This window comes from Schistocerca piceifrons, chromosome 1 (genome assembly GCF_021461385.2).
Source record: "Schistocerca piceifrons isolate TAMUIC-IGC-003096 chromosome 1, iqSchPice1.1, whole genome shotgun sequence".
Taxonomy (NCBI): domain Eukaryota; kingdom Metazoa; phylum Arthropoda; class Insecta; order Orthoptera; family Acrididae; genus Schistocerca; species Schistocerca piceifrons.
The window spans coordinates 918,693,673-918,710,931 of record NC_060138.1 but is presented as its reverse complement, the minus strand read 5'-3'; the positions used below and the strand labels follow the sequence as shown (position 1 = coordinate 918,710,931).

The 17,259-nt window shown below is 43.7% G+C and overlaps 1 protein-coding gene across 1 annotated transcript in view; it reads left to right on the top strand.

The window, feature by feature from the left end:
* The window catches only part of LOC124776499, a 185,515-nt gene extending 168,619 nt beyond the window's left edge, over positions 1-16,896 (top strand). Inside the window, exons 18-20 of the mRNA XM_047251520.1 lie at positions 2,660-2,851; positions 7,135-7,352; positions 16,727-16,896. Of these exons, the coding sequence (XP_047107476.1) occupies positions 2,660-2,851; positions 7,135-7,352; positions 16,727-16,896 (580 nt within the window). The remainder of the gene's footprint in view (positions 1-2,659; positions 2,852-7,134; positions 7,353-16,726) is intronic.
* The last annotated feature ends 363 nt before the right edge of the window (positions 16,897-17,259 follow it).

Sequence of the window (17,259 nt, the reverse complement as noted above, 5' to 3'; positions counted from 1 at the left end):
TATTGTTGTCTGAAAAATAAATCGTCGCCGTCACCGTCACCTCGCACCTACTTGATCGCCGTTTCCACAAGTTTTTTGCAATCTACAACTGTAAATGACAATTTTATAAAGACATTGTCAGTAATAGGTTCGGTAGCAGTATTGTACCGTGAGCTGCGGCTGCGGGGTACCTGCACTGCTGATGCAACCCACCTGTCACCACAGGCCACAGATTCGACGAAATTACACTTGATCGAACGCGGAATAAAGATGATGACAAATATCTTATTGGGAGACAAGTATCACACAAAATCTAGCACGCGCTACAAAAACGAAGAAAACACAAAACACCATAAAAGCACTTATATATCAGAATGAGATTTTCACTCTGCAGCGGAGTATGCGCTGATATGAAACTACCTGGCAGATTAAAACTTTGTGCCCGACCGAGACTCAAGCTCGGGACCTTTGTCTGGTAGAAAACTTGCCCGCGAAAGGCAAAGGTCCCGAGTTCGAGTCTCGGTCGGGCACACAGTTTTAATCTGCCATGAAGTTTCACTTATGTATCATTTACTAGAACAACGCATAAAATTTTCTCGATTTGGATTTTGTAAAGCAAAATGTAAATCCAGTAAAATATGGATCAAAAAGTGAGAAATTTTAAAATGTGAACACATGAATAATAGTGAAAATAATCGATCACCATTCGGAACATACCTCACAGAGCAAAATCGTAAAGGACTACATTTACAAAACAACTGAGACTGGAACGATCGAATAGAGAATGTTGTGGTGAAGCCAAACCGAAATCTGCATTTTATTGGCTGAACAATTAGAAGGTGCAACATGTCTACTAAAGAGACTGCTTACACTACGCTTGCCCGTCCACTTCTGGAGTACTGCTGAGCGGAACGGACTCATAACCAGGTGGGACTGACGGAAGAGCTCGTTTCGTATTATTGCGAAATAAGGGAGAAAGTGTCAAGGTTATGTTGCGCGAGTTGGAGTGGCAGTCATTAAAACAAAGGCGTTTTTGTTGCGGTGATAATCCCTCCGAATGCAATTTTTTTTTCTGATGCCCGCCTACATGGGAGAAATAGTCATCGTAATAAAAGAAGAAAAACCAGAGCTCGCACGAAAACATTTAAGTGTTCGGTTTTGAAGCGCGATCTTTGAGAATGGAAAGACAGAGAAATAGTGTGAGGTGGTTCGATCATCCTCTGCCAGGCACTTAGGTGTGAGCTGCAGAGTAGTCATATAGTGTAGAAAGAAACAGACATATCACAGTGCCTATCAATTTTACACAGACCAGATAAAGGAAGACACCACAACAACCTCCAAACATCGGCTTGGTTTCTACGTAATTTGCAGAAATAAACTTGTCAAGTGGATATTGTCAACCAATGAAATAATAACCCCCTTTCAAATAATCTTATGGTTTACGAAAATTTACATTGGGAATGGGCATGGGCCGGACAATGAAATTATACTGCAACGTTTTAATTTGGTCGACTGCACCAAAGGACTTGGTGGTGCTTCTATGGAATACCTCCAAGGCTGTGGTGTCTATTATTGTGAAGGTTGTTTTTCTTAACCTAGATCACGATGAAAGCTATACCATTCATTACAAATAAAATAAAATGAAATAAAATAAAAATAAAAATTTATGGCAATATCCAGCGAAGTTTTTTTTTTTTTAGGTTGATGTTTGGTTTTCTTTTTGATTAACTAACTCAGGTCACTACGGCAGTATACGAATTCTCCTTATCAGCGCCGAATTATTGGAGTTGGATGGAATTTGGTAGTCATATTTTCAGCTAGAATTAAAAAACCAAGTGTACCTACAAAATTTCATCCAACTCTTGTACATTTGTACTGATAGAGAGAATGTGTACTCGTATACTGTTATAAATAGCGTAGTTACTTCATCAAAAAGAGAAACTAGTCATTATCCTACAAGAGAAAGAAAGACTTTATTGGATATTACCACTCTTTTTAAAAATAAAATGTAATGTAGCTTTCATCGTGATCTAGGCTAAGAACAACAATGTTTCCGATAGTAGCAATCTTTCCAATAATAGCCACCATAGGTATAGAAATAGTCCATTACTGTGCCATGTTGGTCTCTGGTATAGCCAACCAAATTACTAGCTGACGTGACGTGAGATGTGAACAAATGTGTCCGTCGTCTTTAGCCTAGCTCGTTGGTCACCGTGTCAGGTAAAGCTAACGCGGACCTCTATGCTATAATGTATGAAGCAAAACTTTTCCTCAAGTAAATAAAATGTGAATATCTTTCAAATAATGTGAAAGCTTTTGTAAACCAGAAAATATCGAATATCCTGTTATACTGTGGGACGAAACTGTCAAATTTGTTCGAGAAATCCTCGCTGCCGGTTGGCGATCGGCTTAAGCACGAAAGTACAGTAGTTACTGCTGTGCAACAAATAATTGATCAAAAAATTTTTCTAGTTGCAGCTTTTTCTTCAGTGACATTTACGAAGACAGCCGCAGTGTTGTCAAACGATTGTGTATGAAACAATGAAAGATCTTGTGTTTACGTATTTTTCTGTTTTGCAGAGAATGTAGCTTTACCATCGAATCCAGTAGGTTGCGATCAGCCTGGCCTTAGCGTACCAGTTCCAAGATACATGCACCAAGTTAGGCTCTTTGTGTGCAGAGTGCTGCGGTCGGTGGAGCGCTTCAACCCCGTGTCCGGCGTGTGGGAGTACGTGGCGCCGATGCGGGAGGCACGCATGGGTCTGGCGGCCGCCCAGTTCCGGGGGCTCCTCTGGGTGGCCGGCGGCATGAACGGCGAGCGCTCGCACACCATCACCGACACCGTCGAGTGCTACGACCCCCGCAGCAACGCGTAAGCACACGCAAACTACTGGCACGCCGAAGTACGGCGCGGATAGCGATGAGGCTCTTGACAGTCACAAAAACTCACAACTTGATATTTGTACGAATGATATTTATTATACTACACAGACAAGCATAGTGCATTGCAATACTGGCGAATGCACTCTTCCAGGTATCCCGTTACATATAACATTAAGTCGAACGTTAGGGCCTTTTTATTCAAACAGCAACAATGTGTACGGTAGCCGAGACAAGTTCTGTCACTCGTGTAGCATCACAGATAAAATCGTAAACTCACTGATAATGCCATAGTAGTGAAGAAACAAAAATGGTGGGTATTAACAAACAAATTTTTGTCAAACATTCGACACAGTGTGATAACGAAATCTAGGAGTACGTCATGATTCCACTTTTATACACTACTGGCCATTAAAATTGCTACACAACGAACATGACGTGCTACAGACGCGAAATTTAACCGACAGGAAGAAGATGCTGTGGTATGCAAATGATTAGCTTTTCAGAGCATTCACACAAAGTTGGCGCCGGTGGCGACACGTAGAACGTGCTGAAATGAGGAAAGTTTCCAACCGATTTCTGATACAGAAACAGCAGTTGACAGGCGTTGCCGGGTGAAACGTTGTTGTGATGCTCATGTAAAGAGGAGAATATTTCCGACTTTGATAAAGGTCGGATTGTAGGCTATCGCGATTGCGGTTTATCGTATCCCGACACTGTTGCTCGCGTTGGTCGAGATCCAACGACTGTTAGCAGAATATGGAATCGGTGGGTTTAGGAGGGTAATACGGAACGCCGTGCTGGATCTCAACGGCCTCGTATCACTAGCAGTCGAGGTGACAGGCAAGTTATTCGCATGGCTGTAACGGATCGTGCAGCCACGTCTCGATCCCTGAGTCAACAGACGGGGCGCTTTGCAAGACAACAACAATCTGCACGAACAGTTCGACGACGTTTGTAGCAACATGGACTATCAGCTCGGAGACCTTGGCTGCGGTTACCCTCGACGCTGCATCACAGACAGGAGCGCTTTCGATGCTGTACTCAACGACGAACCTGGGTGCACGAATGACAAAACGTCATTTATTTGGATGAATCCAGGTTCTGTTTGCAGCATCATGATGGTAGCATCCGTGTTTGGCGTCATCGCGGTGAACGCACATTGGAAGCGTGTATTCGTCATCGCCATACTGGCGTATCACCAGGCGTGATGGTATAGGGTGCCATTGGTTACAAGTCTCGGTCACCTCTTGTTCGCATTGACGGCACTTTGAACAGTGGACGTTACATTTCAGATGTATTACGACCCGTGGCTCTACCCTTCATTTGATCCCTGCGAAACCCTACATTTCAGCAGGATAATGCACGACCGCACGTTGCAGGTCATGTACGGGCCTTTCTGGGTACAGAAAATGTTCGACTGCTGCGTGGCCAGCACATTCTCCAGACCTCTCACCAATAGAAAGCGTCTGGTGGCCGAGCAACTGGCTCGTCACAATACGCCAGTCACTACTCTTGACGAACGTGTTGAAGCTGTGTGGGCAGCTGTACCCGTACACGCCATCTTAGCTCTGTTTGACTCTAAGTCCAGGCGTATCAAGGCCGTTATTACGGCCAGAGGTGGTTGTTCTGGGTACTGATTTCTCAGGATCTATGCACCCAAATTGCGTGAAAATATAATCACATGTCAGTTCTAGTATAATATATTTGTCCAATGAATACTCGTTTATCATTTGTATTTATTCTTGGTGTAACAATTTTAATGGCCAGTAGTATAGTAGCCACGGTTTATCAGTCACATAACCAATTTGTACACTCAGTTTAAGTTTGAGTGTCTTATTTTCAACAGATATACACAGCTTGACTTTTCATTAATCCTGTACTTCAAACCTGCGAGAACTATTACGTGACAGTTGTATTCAGTGAGAGAAATACCTTGAATGAAAAAAGACACTTGTAATTGGTTGTATAAGATGACAAAATTATTTCGAAAGCGAAGCTGTTAGATTTTTCATTACCACAGTTCTCCACGAAATAAACAACTGCAGTAGTCGAATTCCGAGGGCACTTCAAAAAGTAGGTCACACGCTATTATGGCAGACCAAGTAAATTTTATTGAATGGTGCATTATACTTTGCAGTGAGGCAGATACATGACACTGTATTTCGTCACAATCACCAAGCCTCTGCAAACAACAGTCGCAACGTTCTACCAACCGTTCATTTCCTAGACGACAAAATCCGCTCCTCTGTCACGAAAAGACGGACATGGCGTGGTACAAGGTCTGGATTTCCTGGTCAGCAACGGCTACGAATGTGGGGCTTTGGTTAAATTTCGATTCCATTTCAACACGGTTCGGAGTGGCATTGCAGTGTTTCATACATTACTAGAATTTCACAGTGGATCAGTGTGAAATTTAGATTTTTCGCTCACAAGAATAATATTGTCGAGCGTACTGCAGCTTCGGAGAACGTTTACAGTTGAGTGGCACACTGGGATGTACTTGTTATCTGTACCGCAGCTGAACTGTTTACAGGAAACCTAGAATAATAGTCTCTTCTAACAATGGACTATCTGTTGCGCAATAGTCTTAGCTTGGGCAGACATGCATCAACACATACCCTATCATCCTGCTGTTCTTCAAGTCTGTGGTTTCAACATACGAGTACTTCCTTTTTCGCCGCTTCTGTGAATCTTCTCTTTTCTTATCTTATCACTTCACCTAATTTTCAATATTCCTCTGTAGTACCACATCTCAGATGCTTCGATTCTCTTGTGTTCCGGTTTCTTCACGATCCATGATACGCTACCATGCAGTGCCGTCCTCCAAACGTATATTTTCATGAACTTCTTCCTGAAATTAAGGCCGGTGTTTGATACGAGCAAATTTACTTTGTCCAGGAATGCTCTCTTTGCCTCTGATACACCTCGATTCGTCCCTCATGTGTTATTTTGCTTCAAAATGTGGCACAATTCCTTACTTTCATATACTTCATTAAATTTCTCGCTATTCTCACTTCTCCTACTCCTCATTACTCAATACTTCTTCGGTTTACTCTCAACCAATATTTGTACTCCATAGACTGTTCATTCCATTGAACAGTTCCTATAATTCTTCTTCACTTTCACTGATCACAGCAGTGTCATCAGCAGATCTTATCTTTAACATCCTTTCACACTCAATTGTAATTCCAGTCATGAACCTATCTTTTAGTTGCATGATTGCTTTTACGATGTATACATTGGACAGCAGAAGCGAAAGATTGCATCCCTGTCTTACTCCCTTCTCAATCCGAGCACTTCGTTCTTGATTATCCACTAATATTGTTCCCTATTGTTTCTTGTAGACGATGCATGTTACCCGTCTCTCCCTATAGCTTACTGCTATTCTCCTCAGAATTTCGAACATCTTGCACCATTAGACATTGTCAAACGCTTTTTCCAGGTGGACAAATCCTATGAACTTGCCTTAATTCTCTTCAGTCTTTCTTCCATTATCAACTGCAACGTCAGAACTGCCTCCCTGGTGCCTTGACCATTTTTCAAGCAATGTGCGTATAGCCAAAGCTATGACGTGTCACTGGGCCTAGTTCAGTTAAAAGAGAAATAATAGTCGAATCTTATCTATAGTTACCCAAAGCGATGGCCCTCGTTTCCATTGCTGGAAGATGACAAATTCCTCCATTTTTTCCCTGTACGGTGAGAATGCTCGGTGAGATCGCCAGATCAAAATGCGCTGGACTTGTCTATGTGGGACCACAAAGGAGTTAGGGAACATCGGTATAAAATTCATGACAGATGCATTTACGCCCAGACGCTGTTGCAGATGGCTCGAAGCTCACAACCGTGATACATGATCAAGGGGTAATTTTTGAGTACTTCAAGTGACTTGGGAATGTATTCCACCGAGTTGTACCATATTGATTGTTGTGGAGATAAAGATAATCGGCCAAAGATTTCTGGACATTATAACAGTTATGAACATGAACGACTTAAATTCGGCGCTGTATATTTCTCTCGAAAACTTTTCGTGACATAATGTGACGAAAACCATTCCCAGTTTAAGACTGTTGAGCTTAAAGGAAGAAAGCGGTCACAGAGCGTTCCCAGCTGTGCCGAAATGTTTGTCAGCACCGATCTAAGATTACCACTCGGTTTCAGATTATCACGGCTGTTGGCTCGGGTGCCGTTTTGTTTGTTAGTAATTTTTAGCCACCTCGCATAACATTGTTGAATCAGGTGTGCGGAGGCTTAGCAGCTTGACATGGCCACCAGGTGGACGATGTCGGCGCAGCTGCGGCAGCCGGTGTGCTTCTCGCGGCTGCTGTGCCTGCAGGACACGCTCTTCCTGGCCGGCGGGGCCACGCGGGCAGCACGTGACGCGCCCATCGGCAGCATCGACAGCGTCGACGTCTGGGACCCCACGCAGGGACGCTGGTGCGTGCGCGCCAAGCTCTCCGTTCCCCGACACGGACACGCCGTCGGGTACATAGGTAAGCCTTTGTTACTTCCTGCCGCACTCATAAGCCTCAACTAAGTAGCCACTGCTGAAGTAACTGTCGTAATGTGCAGCCAATAGAAACACCCTTGACACACACACACACACACACACACACACATACACACACACACACACAATATTTCTTACCCCTTCAAAACAAAACGCTTGTCCTTTTCGACTACTGTGAGCAGTGTCACCCACTATCGCCGTTGTAAGTCACGACAATGAGCAGTTCTATGTGAATCACTCGATTGCCTGGAATTAGCTACACTCATGCTCATAAATTAAGGATAATTGCAGAATGTGGTGTCACACAACGTGGCACTACACAAAACTGGCGCTAATAGAATAGGCACATAGGGAACACACATGACACAGATCTGTAAGTCCACGGTATTGGTGATAAGTTTAGAAAACCGCCCCGAAACACATTTGCTACAAAACGCCACTGTTTCCTGCGCATGTACCCCGACATCAATATGGGATATGATGACCATGCACACGTACACAGGCCGCACAACGGGTTGGTATACTCTGGATCAGGTGGTCGAGCAGCTGCTGGATATAGCCTCCCATTCATGCAGCAGTGCCTGTCGGAGCTCCTGAAGTGTCCAAGGGGTTTGAAGACGTTCAGCGATACGCCGACTGAGAGCATCCCAAACGTGCTCGATGGGGTTTATGTCTGGAGAACAGGCAGGCCATTCCATTCACCTGATATCTTCTGTTCAAGGTATTCCTCCACGATGGCAGCTCGGTGGGGCCGTGCGTTATCATCCATCAGGAGGAAGGTGGGACCCACTGCACTCCTGCAAAGCCGGACATACTGATGCAAAATGACGTACCGGTACACCTGACCTGTTACAGTTCCTCTGTCAAAGACATGCAGGGGTGTACGTGTACCAATTATAATCCCACCTCACACCATCAAACCACGACCTCCATTCAAATCTCTTTCAAGGACATTAATGGGTTGGTATCTGGTTCCTGGTACACACCAGATGAAAACCCGGAGAGAAAAACTGTTCAGACTATACCTGGACTCGTCCGTGAACATAACCTGGGACCACTGTTCCAAAGACCATGTACTGTGTTCTTGACACCAGGCTTTACGGGCTCTCCTGTGACCAAGGGTCAGTGGAATGCACCTTGCAGGTCTCCGGGCGAATAAACCATGTCTTTTCAGTTGACTGTAGACTGTGTGTCTGGAGATAACTGTTCCAGTGGCTGTGGTAAGGTCGCCAGCAGGGCTACCTGCAGTACTCCGTGGCCGTCTGCGGGCACTGATAGTGAGGTATTAGTCTTGTTGTGGTGTTGTACACTGTGGATGTACCGACTGTAGCGCCTGGACACGTTTCCTGTCTGCTGGAATCGTTGCCATAATCTTGAGATCGCACTTTGTGGCCCACAGAGGATCTGTGCTACGACCTGCTGCATTTGACCAGCCTCCAGTCTCCGTAGTATTCTATCCCTCATAACGTCATTAATATGTGTTCTTTGAGCCATTTTCAACATACAGTCTTCATTAGCACGTCTGAAAACGTCTGCACACTTACTCGCTGCATCATACTCTGACATGTACCACCACAACTCTGCGTATCTGGACTGGTGCCAGCACCACCGTGCGACGACCGCAGGTCAAAACACCGCATGGCCATACCCCGAGGTGATTTAAACCCGCAAACCGCCCACCAGAGCGTTGTTTCACCGTGTATCAGCATATCCTTAATTTATTAGCATGAGTGTAGTTACATGGGTCGAGATGCAGACGCGACAGAGTGACAAAATAGCATCATCGTGTTTGGATGGACCCATAATCACTCCGTGAATGACGTTGCTCGATTTGTAGGTGCATCACCGTGAGTTGTCCCATGTGTCGACAAGGAATGGTATACTACTCGCAGCTAACCAGATTTTTGTGAACAGTGTTATATCCACGGTGCTATCATAATGTGTAAACCGGAAAAACTGTGAAGGCTGATCTTAACATTACCCGCGAAAGGCAAAGCTCCATGCCCGAGTCCCGGTTTAGTACACAGTTTTTAATCTGCCAGAAATTTTCAGATTCAATATTTTTTATAACTCCCTTCGATAACGCAACACGTTGAGACATCATGCTGTACCGTAAATGACGTGGGATTAGCCGCCTTGCGAGGAAAAGTGTAACACGGAGTTTGATATGGCAATACGTTCACCAGTGTTACTGGTATGATGTTCTTCCACTCTTGGCGCAATATACAACGTGTATATCGTGTGTGATAAGTTAAAATTTCGTGCCAGACAGAGTTTCGAACGGTGATCGTTGTTTCTTGACAGCAATGCTCTTGGTACTGACTCACCTGACAACACCTCACTGAGACCCAGAGCTACAGGCTATCGCTGGCTCCACTCTCCTCCTTCCAAACCCCCACACAACTCTTCTCTAAATGAAGTGGAAAAAGCTTCCACAGGCACCTGGGTAAAGTGAAAAATCACATATAATCACGGTCGCAGTGGTGGGCCCTAAACTCTTATCTTTCTTCCATTCTCCCTTCGTGGTTTTGTAATTTTTAGTTTAGTGAAATCAGGGTGAAACCAAAACTAACTAACAAGATTCCAGACATTGTTCAGGGATATTTCCTGAAAATTTTGGCGCAGTGGACCCGTAGTCTCTGGTGGTTTATTACAGAGTAATTGCATTCCGTTTGATTTCTTACAACCATTCATCTTCCTATATGTACTTCATTGAAAATATCTCAATATCAGTTCGAATGTTGACGATATGCACTGTATGTCTTGTTTGGAAACAAACTTGTTCCATTCACTCACGGTACTTGCTTTTAACAGTAATGTCCACTTTACCCTTCGCCCTCAAGCTTGCATTTGGTATTGCTAGTTTCTGTTCTGGTTTGTTTTTCCGACAGTGCTGGCCGTGTGTAAACAGTGATACACTGAAGTATGAATAATCCTACTGACGAAAAATTAGCGGAATGGCTTCAGTGAATGCAAGTTCCCGCAGAAAAGACAACCGTATCGCTGTTCCTTTGCAAATATCTGAGACTTACGTGTATTATGCGAAGTATATTTTGGTTTCTTTCAAAGAAATAAAGATAACTGGAATGAGAAACAGTAAAAAACGTAGTTACATTACTAATTTGTAACGAGTCCCTGCAAAGGCACCCGTCCATCATAACACCATAGAAAATATCCCTTAATAATCTTCGAAGATTTGTCGCTGGACATCGGGTTCATTCTGTACAAGAGCCTCTGTAAAGTTTGGGCTTAATAGAAAGCAACTACAAAAAAGTTGGAGCTGAAATAGGAGGGACATGCTGGTCTCAGATGTTCATTAATGGGCCTATATCAGACACTTTCATACGATATTCGTATATTCCAAAATTATTTTGAAATTGCTGGTATTGTCATCGTTTTATTTTCAGAAAATATTTGTTATGCTGGATCTTAAATTACGTCGTATGACCGACAATGGTTCACTCCATGGAAAGTAGTCCGCAGCTCGTGGTCGTGCGGTAGCGTTCTCGCTTCCCGCGCCCGGGTTCCCGGGTTCGATTCCCGGCGGGGTCAGGGATTTTCTCTGCCTCATGATGACTGGGTGTTGTGTGATGTCCTTAGGTTTGTTAGGTTTAAGTAGTTCTAAGTTCTAGGGGACTGATGACCATAGATGTTAAGTCCCATAGTGCTCAGAGCCATTTGAACCATTGAACCACCATGGAAAGTAGGAAGCAGAAGATTGTCCTCCAGCGTCAAGAAACACGAAAGAGATTGGACTCTCACTGTGGAGACATCCACTGTTTTTTTCATGTAATGCATGAGCCAGAACTTTCAGAGGTTCTTCAGAGACGATCTCTGGCGGCTTCTAACGGCGTTATTGAATTTCATGTGGTTTCTTGCCACGCTTAACTTTGTAATTCTGTTGCACTGAATTAGCGCAACAGTGCAAATGTCGATGATACATGTTGCGTGTCTTGTTTGGAAACAAATGTGTTCCACCGCTTACGTCCGAGACTCCGATTGACCTAGTTGCTAGGAATATACTATCCAATAAAATTTTACTTTATTTTATAACAGGTATGAAAACAGCTAATCTTTATGTTTTCGAGTGTGTTGATAACGAAACTATTAATGAAAATGCAATATTATCTCCTCCTTCGGAGGAAGGATACTGAAGGCGCAACCGCTTTGCCTGGCGTTTGTAGTTTTCTACTGGTGATCCCCTGACTAATGTCCAGCTGTAGTTGGCTAACACTGATGCAGTCCACTTTTCCTGGTGTCTCATTTCACTGTCCGAAATGTGCTGATGGAGGCGTTCTCCGTGCTCGTCGGTTACAGCACCAAAGTGATCAGGAAAGAAGTCGTAGTGGGAATCTGGAAAATGCAACTTTAAAGACATGTTGCACCCCAGTCTATTGCAGAAATGAAGAAGATTTGCTACAAGATCGTTATAGTTCTCTGCCCTCTTATTTAGTAGAAAGCTTACTGACGTTTGAAGAAATGCCTCGCCACTAACTTTTCATCACTTGTCAGAATGGTGTTGAAATGCTCATTTTTGTACAGTTTGCGTACCTGGGGACCAACGAAAAGCCCCTATTTTATTTTCGTCTCCCAAAGTCGTAGAAATTTCTCGCGCAAATAGAGAACTGTTTCCCAGATTTGCCCATGGCCGTAACGAAGTTTTTCATTAGGCCCAATTTTAAATGAAGAGCAAGGAGAATTATGTTTTTGGATTCGACAAGTGGTTCGTACGTAACATTGTTAGATCCTGGCTCAAGTAATTGACGTTGAGGCCTATCTTCCTTCTTATAATGAACTGCTTTGATATGGCTAGCCGTGCGGGATTAGCCGAGAGGTCTAAGGCGTTGCAGTCATTGACTGTGAGGCTGGTCTACATCTACATTTCTACATTTATACTCCGCAAGCCACCCAACGGTGTGTGGTGGAGGTTCGAGTCCTCCCTCGGGCATGGGTGTGTGTGTTTGTCCTTAGGATAATTTAGGTTAAGTAATGTGTAATCTTCGGGACTGATCACCTTAGCAGTTAAGTCCCATAAGATTTCACACACAGCGACAGAATTTGGTGGAGCCGTGTTGTAGTCCAAGTAAGATGCCAGTGACTTTCAGATCCTCGGAAATTTGCCATTTAAACTTGTCGTAGTTCAATCGCAGCAAAAATAATTGTTTCATGTTACATATGTTTCTTTCATGTAAGCTACATACCCGATCGGAATTGATGGTAACACGTTGCCATTATGGAGTGGCACTCATTTGACACTTACTTTAGAGGAGTCTCTAAACAAGCTCCAATTTTATGGCGAATGCTCACAGCTGCCGTTAGTCCCTATACATTATTACAAAATACAAAGTTCTTTTCACTTCTGAAAAAATGGAAGTAATGGCATATGGCAGTTACGAAACTCGGTCACATTTACCGTCTTATCAGGGCAATTCCATTGTTGTGGTCTTGACCCCACGATTCAGATTTACCTTTCGAAATTCCAGATCTCTCACTAGATCAGTAAGTTCACACTGTGTTACTCAGTCAGTATCTTTATATATACTGTTACACACAAATCAGGATCTTTCGAAGAACTGTGTTTTTCAAAGTGATGGTGCAGCACTAGTGTCACTACCATTCTCGTACTATCACTATCATGTGGGACGGGAACAGGCAGCTTGTCTCCGTGAGGCAGTGGTCGCATGGTCAGCGTATGTTAGGACATGTCAAGGCACACGTTTTCTTCTAGAAATACCATGTGGCAATAGAGTTATCATACAAGATTAACAAGAGTTATTATACAAAATTAACTGTCATTCACATGATTTGATGGTTCCAGCAAGATCACGGGTATAGCAAAGTCCATGGAAGATCTTTTGCTATTCAACCACGAATGAAGACTCGAGACACAAGATATGCAACATACGAGGAGCCCAGGCCTTATTCTGGTCACCTATTTTACAGCCAAAGTTCAGTCTGTACACCTTCCTAACATATGACGTTATTGCCCTCCTCTGCGATTTCAGTATAACCTGTCTGCAAATGTAGCAAACATTGTCAGCACTGTATAACCGTTTGCGAGGCATATTGAATTACAGGAATTACAGTGACCTCACACAATTCAGTAACACGTTCTTCCAGCACACGAAAAGAACACAGCTTGTAGCACACGAAAATACGCTTAAATGAAACATGCTCCGCTCCTCCCTTCCTCTTCCCCTTCCCTTTGTTGCTATAAGCCCGCGCTAAAAACAGCGATAAAATGTACACAGCTAATGTTGCCCGAAACTACATCACTCTGTCTACCATCAGCGGGATTTAGAAGTTTATATGGGTAGGGATTGACACTGATCGCTAATAAAAAATAATTATAATAAACTGCCCCAATTTAATGATAGTCAATTCGAGTTTTTCATTGTCGTTTTCGTTATCAGCGTGGTTGATATAGTCAGCAAAGATTTATTTCATCCCAGTTTCATTTTCACTGTTGGCTAATGTTTTCGCAGCAGCGGAAGCAGTACGACTAATTGCTGGAGTGTGTAAGACAAGCGATAGTGTCGGTGTAACGCTATAACATTATTATAACGGACAAAATTTTGAACAGTGCCTTTAAGGGAACAGTTCTGCATTTGGCGAAACAGATTGAGTACACGGTGGTAAAAGTGTATGTGTTTCGTCTGAGGGTTGTTGCCTTACTTTGTCTTGTGTATTGTACGTTTTGACTATTGCATATTACAGGCTTCTTTCCTGTTGTGAAGATATAAGGGGCGATCAAAAATTTTGGTTTTGAGGGCACTGCTGCATCATATTTGCAAGCTAGCGCGACTTCGATGCCGGTATATAAACACCGATATAGGCGAAGTTTTAGTGCGGCCTTCGAACGGAATCTTTTTGATCGCCCTTTATATCATCACAAAAACAACGGTGATTGCGATAACACACCGAATAAAACATAATTACATTATTACTCTGTAATGATCTGCCGGAGACTGATGTTCTTATGCCAAAATACCCATACGGTACCACGTATCACTGAACAGCCTCTGAAAGTTCGTCGGTGGAGCTCTGATTCAACCTGTACATCAATGATATGTCACTAAACGTGACAGATGACTCAAAATTTTTTCTCCTTGCTTATAGCAGGTGTGTCATTGTGAAAGACTTGGAAGTTAATGTAAATGAAGTATCCAACACGATAGTCGGTAACATCAGCATGATGCTTTCGGAGAACAAATTAACAGTTAAATATAATTCATACAGTTTGTATCACGTAACTCTCCTGAAAGCGAAATTTTTTAGTCTCAGAGTGCTCAAAAGTCTGAAATAGTCCATTTTAAATTATTAGTATAGGGAGTTCATGAAAAGCCTTCTTAGAAGTGTTGTATTAAGGTTGTGTAGAAACTAAATGCTCCTATCTCCACTACAAGAATAATGTGTGTCTGATACCGAAAGGCGAAGGTTTGTTTGCTTTCAGTCTGTTATCTCATATGGTGATATATTTTGCGGCAACCCTGTGCACTCAGTAAGATAATTCGTAGCCCTGTAAAGGGCGGCAAACGGATATGCGGGGTCATTTTGCAAACTTCGTGTAAGCCACTGTTTCTCTGCCTCGTGATGGCTGGGTGTTGTGTGATGTCCTTAGGTTAGTTAGGTTTAAGTAGTTCTAAGTTCTAGGGGACTGATGACCATAGATGTTAAGTCCCATAGTGCTCAGAGCCATTTGAACCATTTGTAAGCCACTGTTCAGGTGGCTGGGAATTGTAACTCTGTGATCCATGTACATATGTTACGTCGTGGGATTTTTTGTTCACAATACTGTCCCACTCAGAGGAAACTTCAACATTCATTCAATGAACACTAGACAGGAAAACTATATATGCTTACCTAACACATCCTAAAGCATTGTACAGATGAGTGCAGGTTTCATTTTCAGTAGGTTTCCAGTGGATATGAAAGGAAATGAGTATAAAGACGCAGTTCTTAAGTTACCTTGTAGCACTTTCAATCTATTCTGTACAGCAGTTTCTCGCAGTAGTAGAGAACTTTTCTCTGTAATGTGTTATTTATTGGTGGACTACCTGAGTACCCACTGTTGCCTGGTTGTGCTTTGTCCCTTTTCTCTTTCCACCTCCCCCCCCCCCCCCCTTTATGTCTATACTGCATCCATCTGTTCATACTCCCCTCTGCCCATCTGCTCCTCCACCCCTATCCCCTCAATAATTTTCTTCTCCCCTCTCTTTGTCCATATTCTCCTCCACCTCTTTCTGACGATCGCTTCCTCCCCCAGTTCCTGTCCATCTCCTCCTCTTTCCCTCCCCATCACCCCCTATCCCCTCTCTCTGTGCACATCCTATTCTACCATTTCTGTCCATATCTCCTTTCCCTCTCTCTGTTCATCTCCTCCTCCCCCTATCTGGGTCCATCTCCTTCCCCCTCTCTGCCTGTCCATCTATTTCTCTCTCCTTCTCCCTTCACATCATCACTCCCACCTCAATAGGAGATTGTTGGTTCTCCCCCCCCCCCCCCCCCAAGTGTTCTTTTCCATACAGTAAGTGATATCTGTACCATGTTTGGTTGAAAACGATCCATTGGTTTAATTTTTTAATTTGTGTGGCTTCTCTAAAGATTTTAATTGCATTTTTTGTGTTTTATTAAGTTTTTAGTTCTTTTGTTTATTAAGTCCAGCATCTCGTTCCATACTCCTGGATTGATTTCAACCAAATTTGGTACAGAAAAAACAGTCCTCATGAGTATGAGCACTGTGGGCTTTATAACCATGTAGCTCCAATAGGAATGTAGATATAGGAAAAAAAGTGTCATTTCTCAGTCCCTGTTGTATAGGCTGCCCTGCACAACAGGCATGTCGTGTGAGAACGTTATCTGTCAGCCAGATCAACCTGCCTCACAGGGCAGCCTACATGTCAAGCAATAATCAGTTTTCCAGGCTCCAACAAGTAGGTTGCCATGCATGACAGGTGTGTTATGTTGAATTAGTATCTTGGAGTAGTATTGGCTGTGATATAGACCTCTTTTGCATAGTGGCCTGAACATCAGGGACAAATAAATTTTCAAGCTCCTGATATCTAGCGTGTGCTGTAGGACAGGTGAGTTGTGGGGTTAGTCTCATCCTGCTTCACTGAAATGCATTGCAGGGGTTACAATTGTCGATTGGGCACTGTAGAAAAAGCGAGGGGGAGGGGATGAAGGTAGCGAGAGGCTGGGGAGGAGCCAGACGGGTAGAAGTGGCAGGATGAGGTGGATAGATAGAAGCAGGAAGAGGCAGACACAGAGAGGAGGATGTATGTTCAATATGTGTGCCGAACCCTCACTCTGGCATTAGCAGTAATTAGTTTAAGAGTGTCGGTATGACGTCCGCAGGCACGCACCTGCTGGTGGTGGGCGGCCTGACGACGGTGTACGTGCGTGCGCTCAGCTCTGTGGAGGCGTTCTGCTGCGAGGCGGGATCGCGCGTGCGCAGCGTGCCGGACCTGCCCGCCGCCGTCGCCGGCCACGACATCGTCACGCTGCCGCCGGCCGCGCTCATGTGAGGCCGCCCGCGACAAGTCCTCGCTGTCTCACTTCATAACCAAATACACCTTTCTTAAAATCAACCAGTTTCCTGTGTTTACTGTGAAGGAAAGAGTGCAGCCTGTTTCATATGAGCTAAGCATATGCATTAAACCGTTTATGTTTTTCTTACCCCTCCAGGTAGGAGAAGGAAAAGCAAGTCCACATCTACATCTGCATGACTGATCTGAAATTCATACTTATTAGTCTGTCGGGGGGCGCATACAACTACTCTCAGATCATTTCCCTACCGTTACACTCTCAAAAATCTTCTGAGAAAAATCAACGTCTTAATCCTATTACACGAAGGTCATTTCTCCTTCTGTGCATGGGAGTCTGCGAAA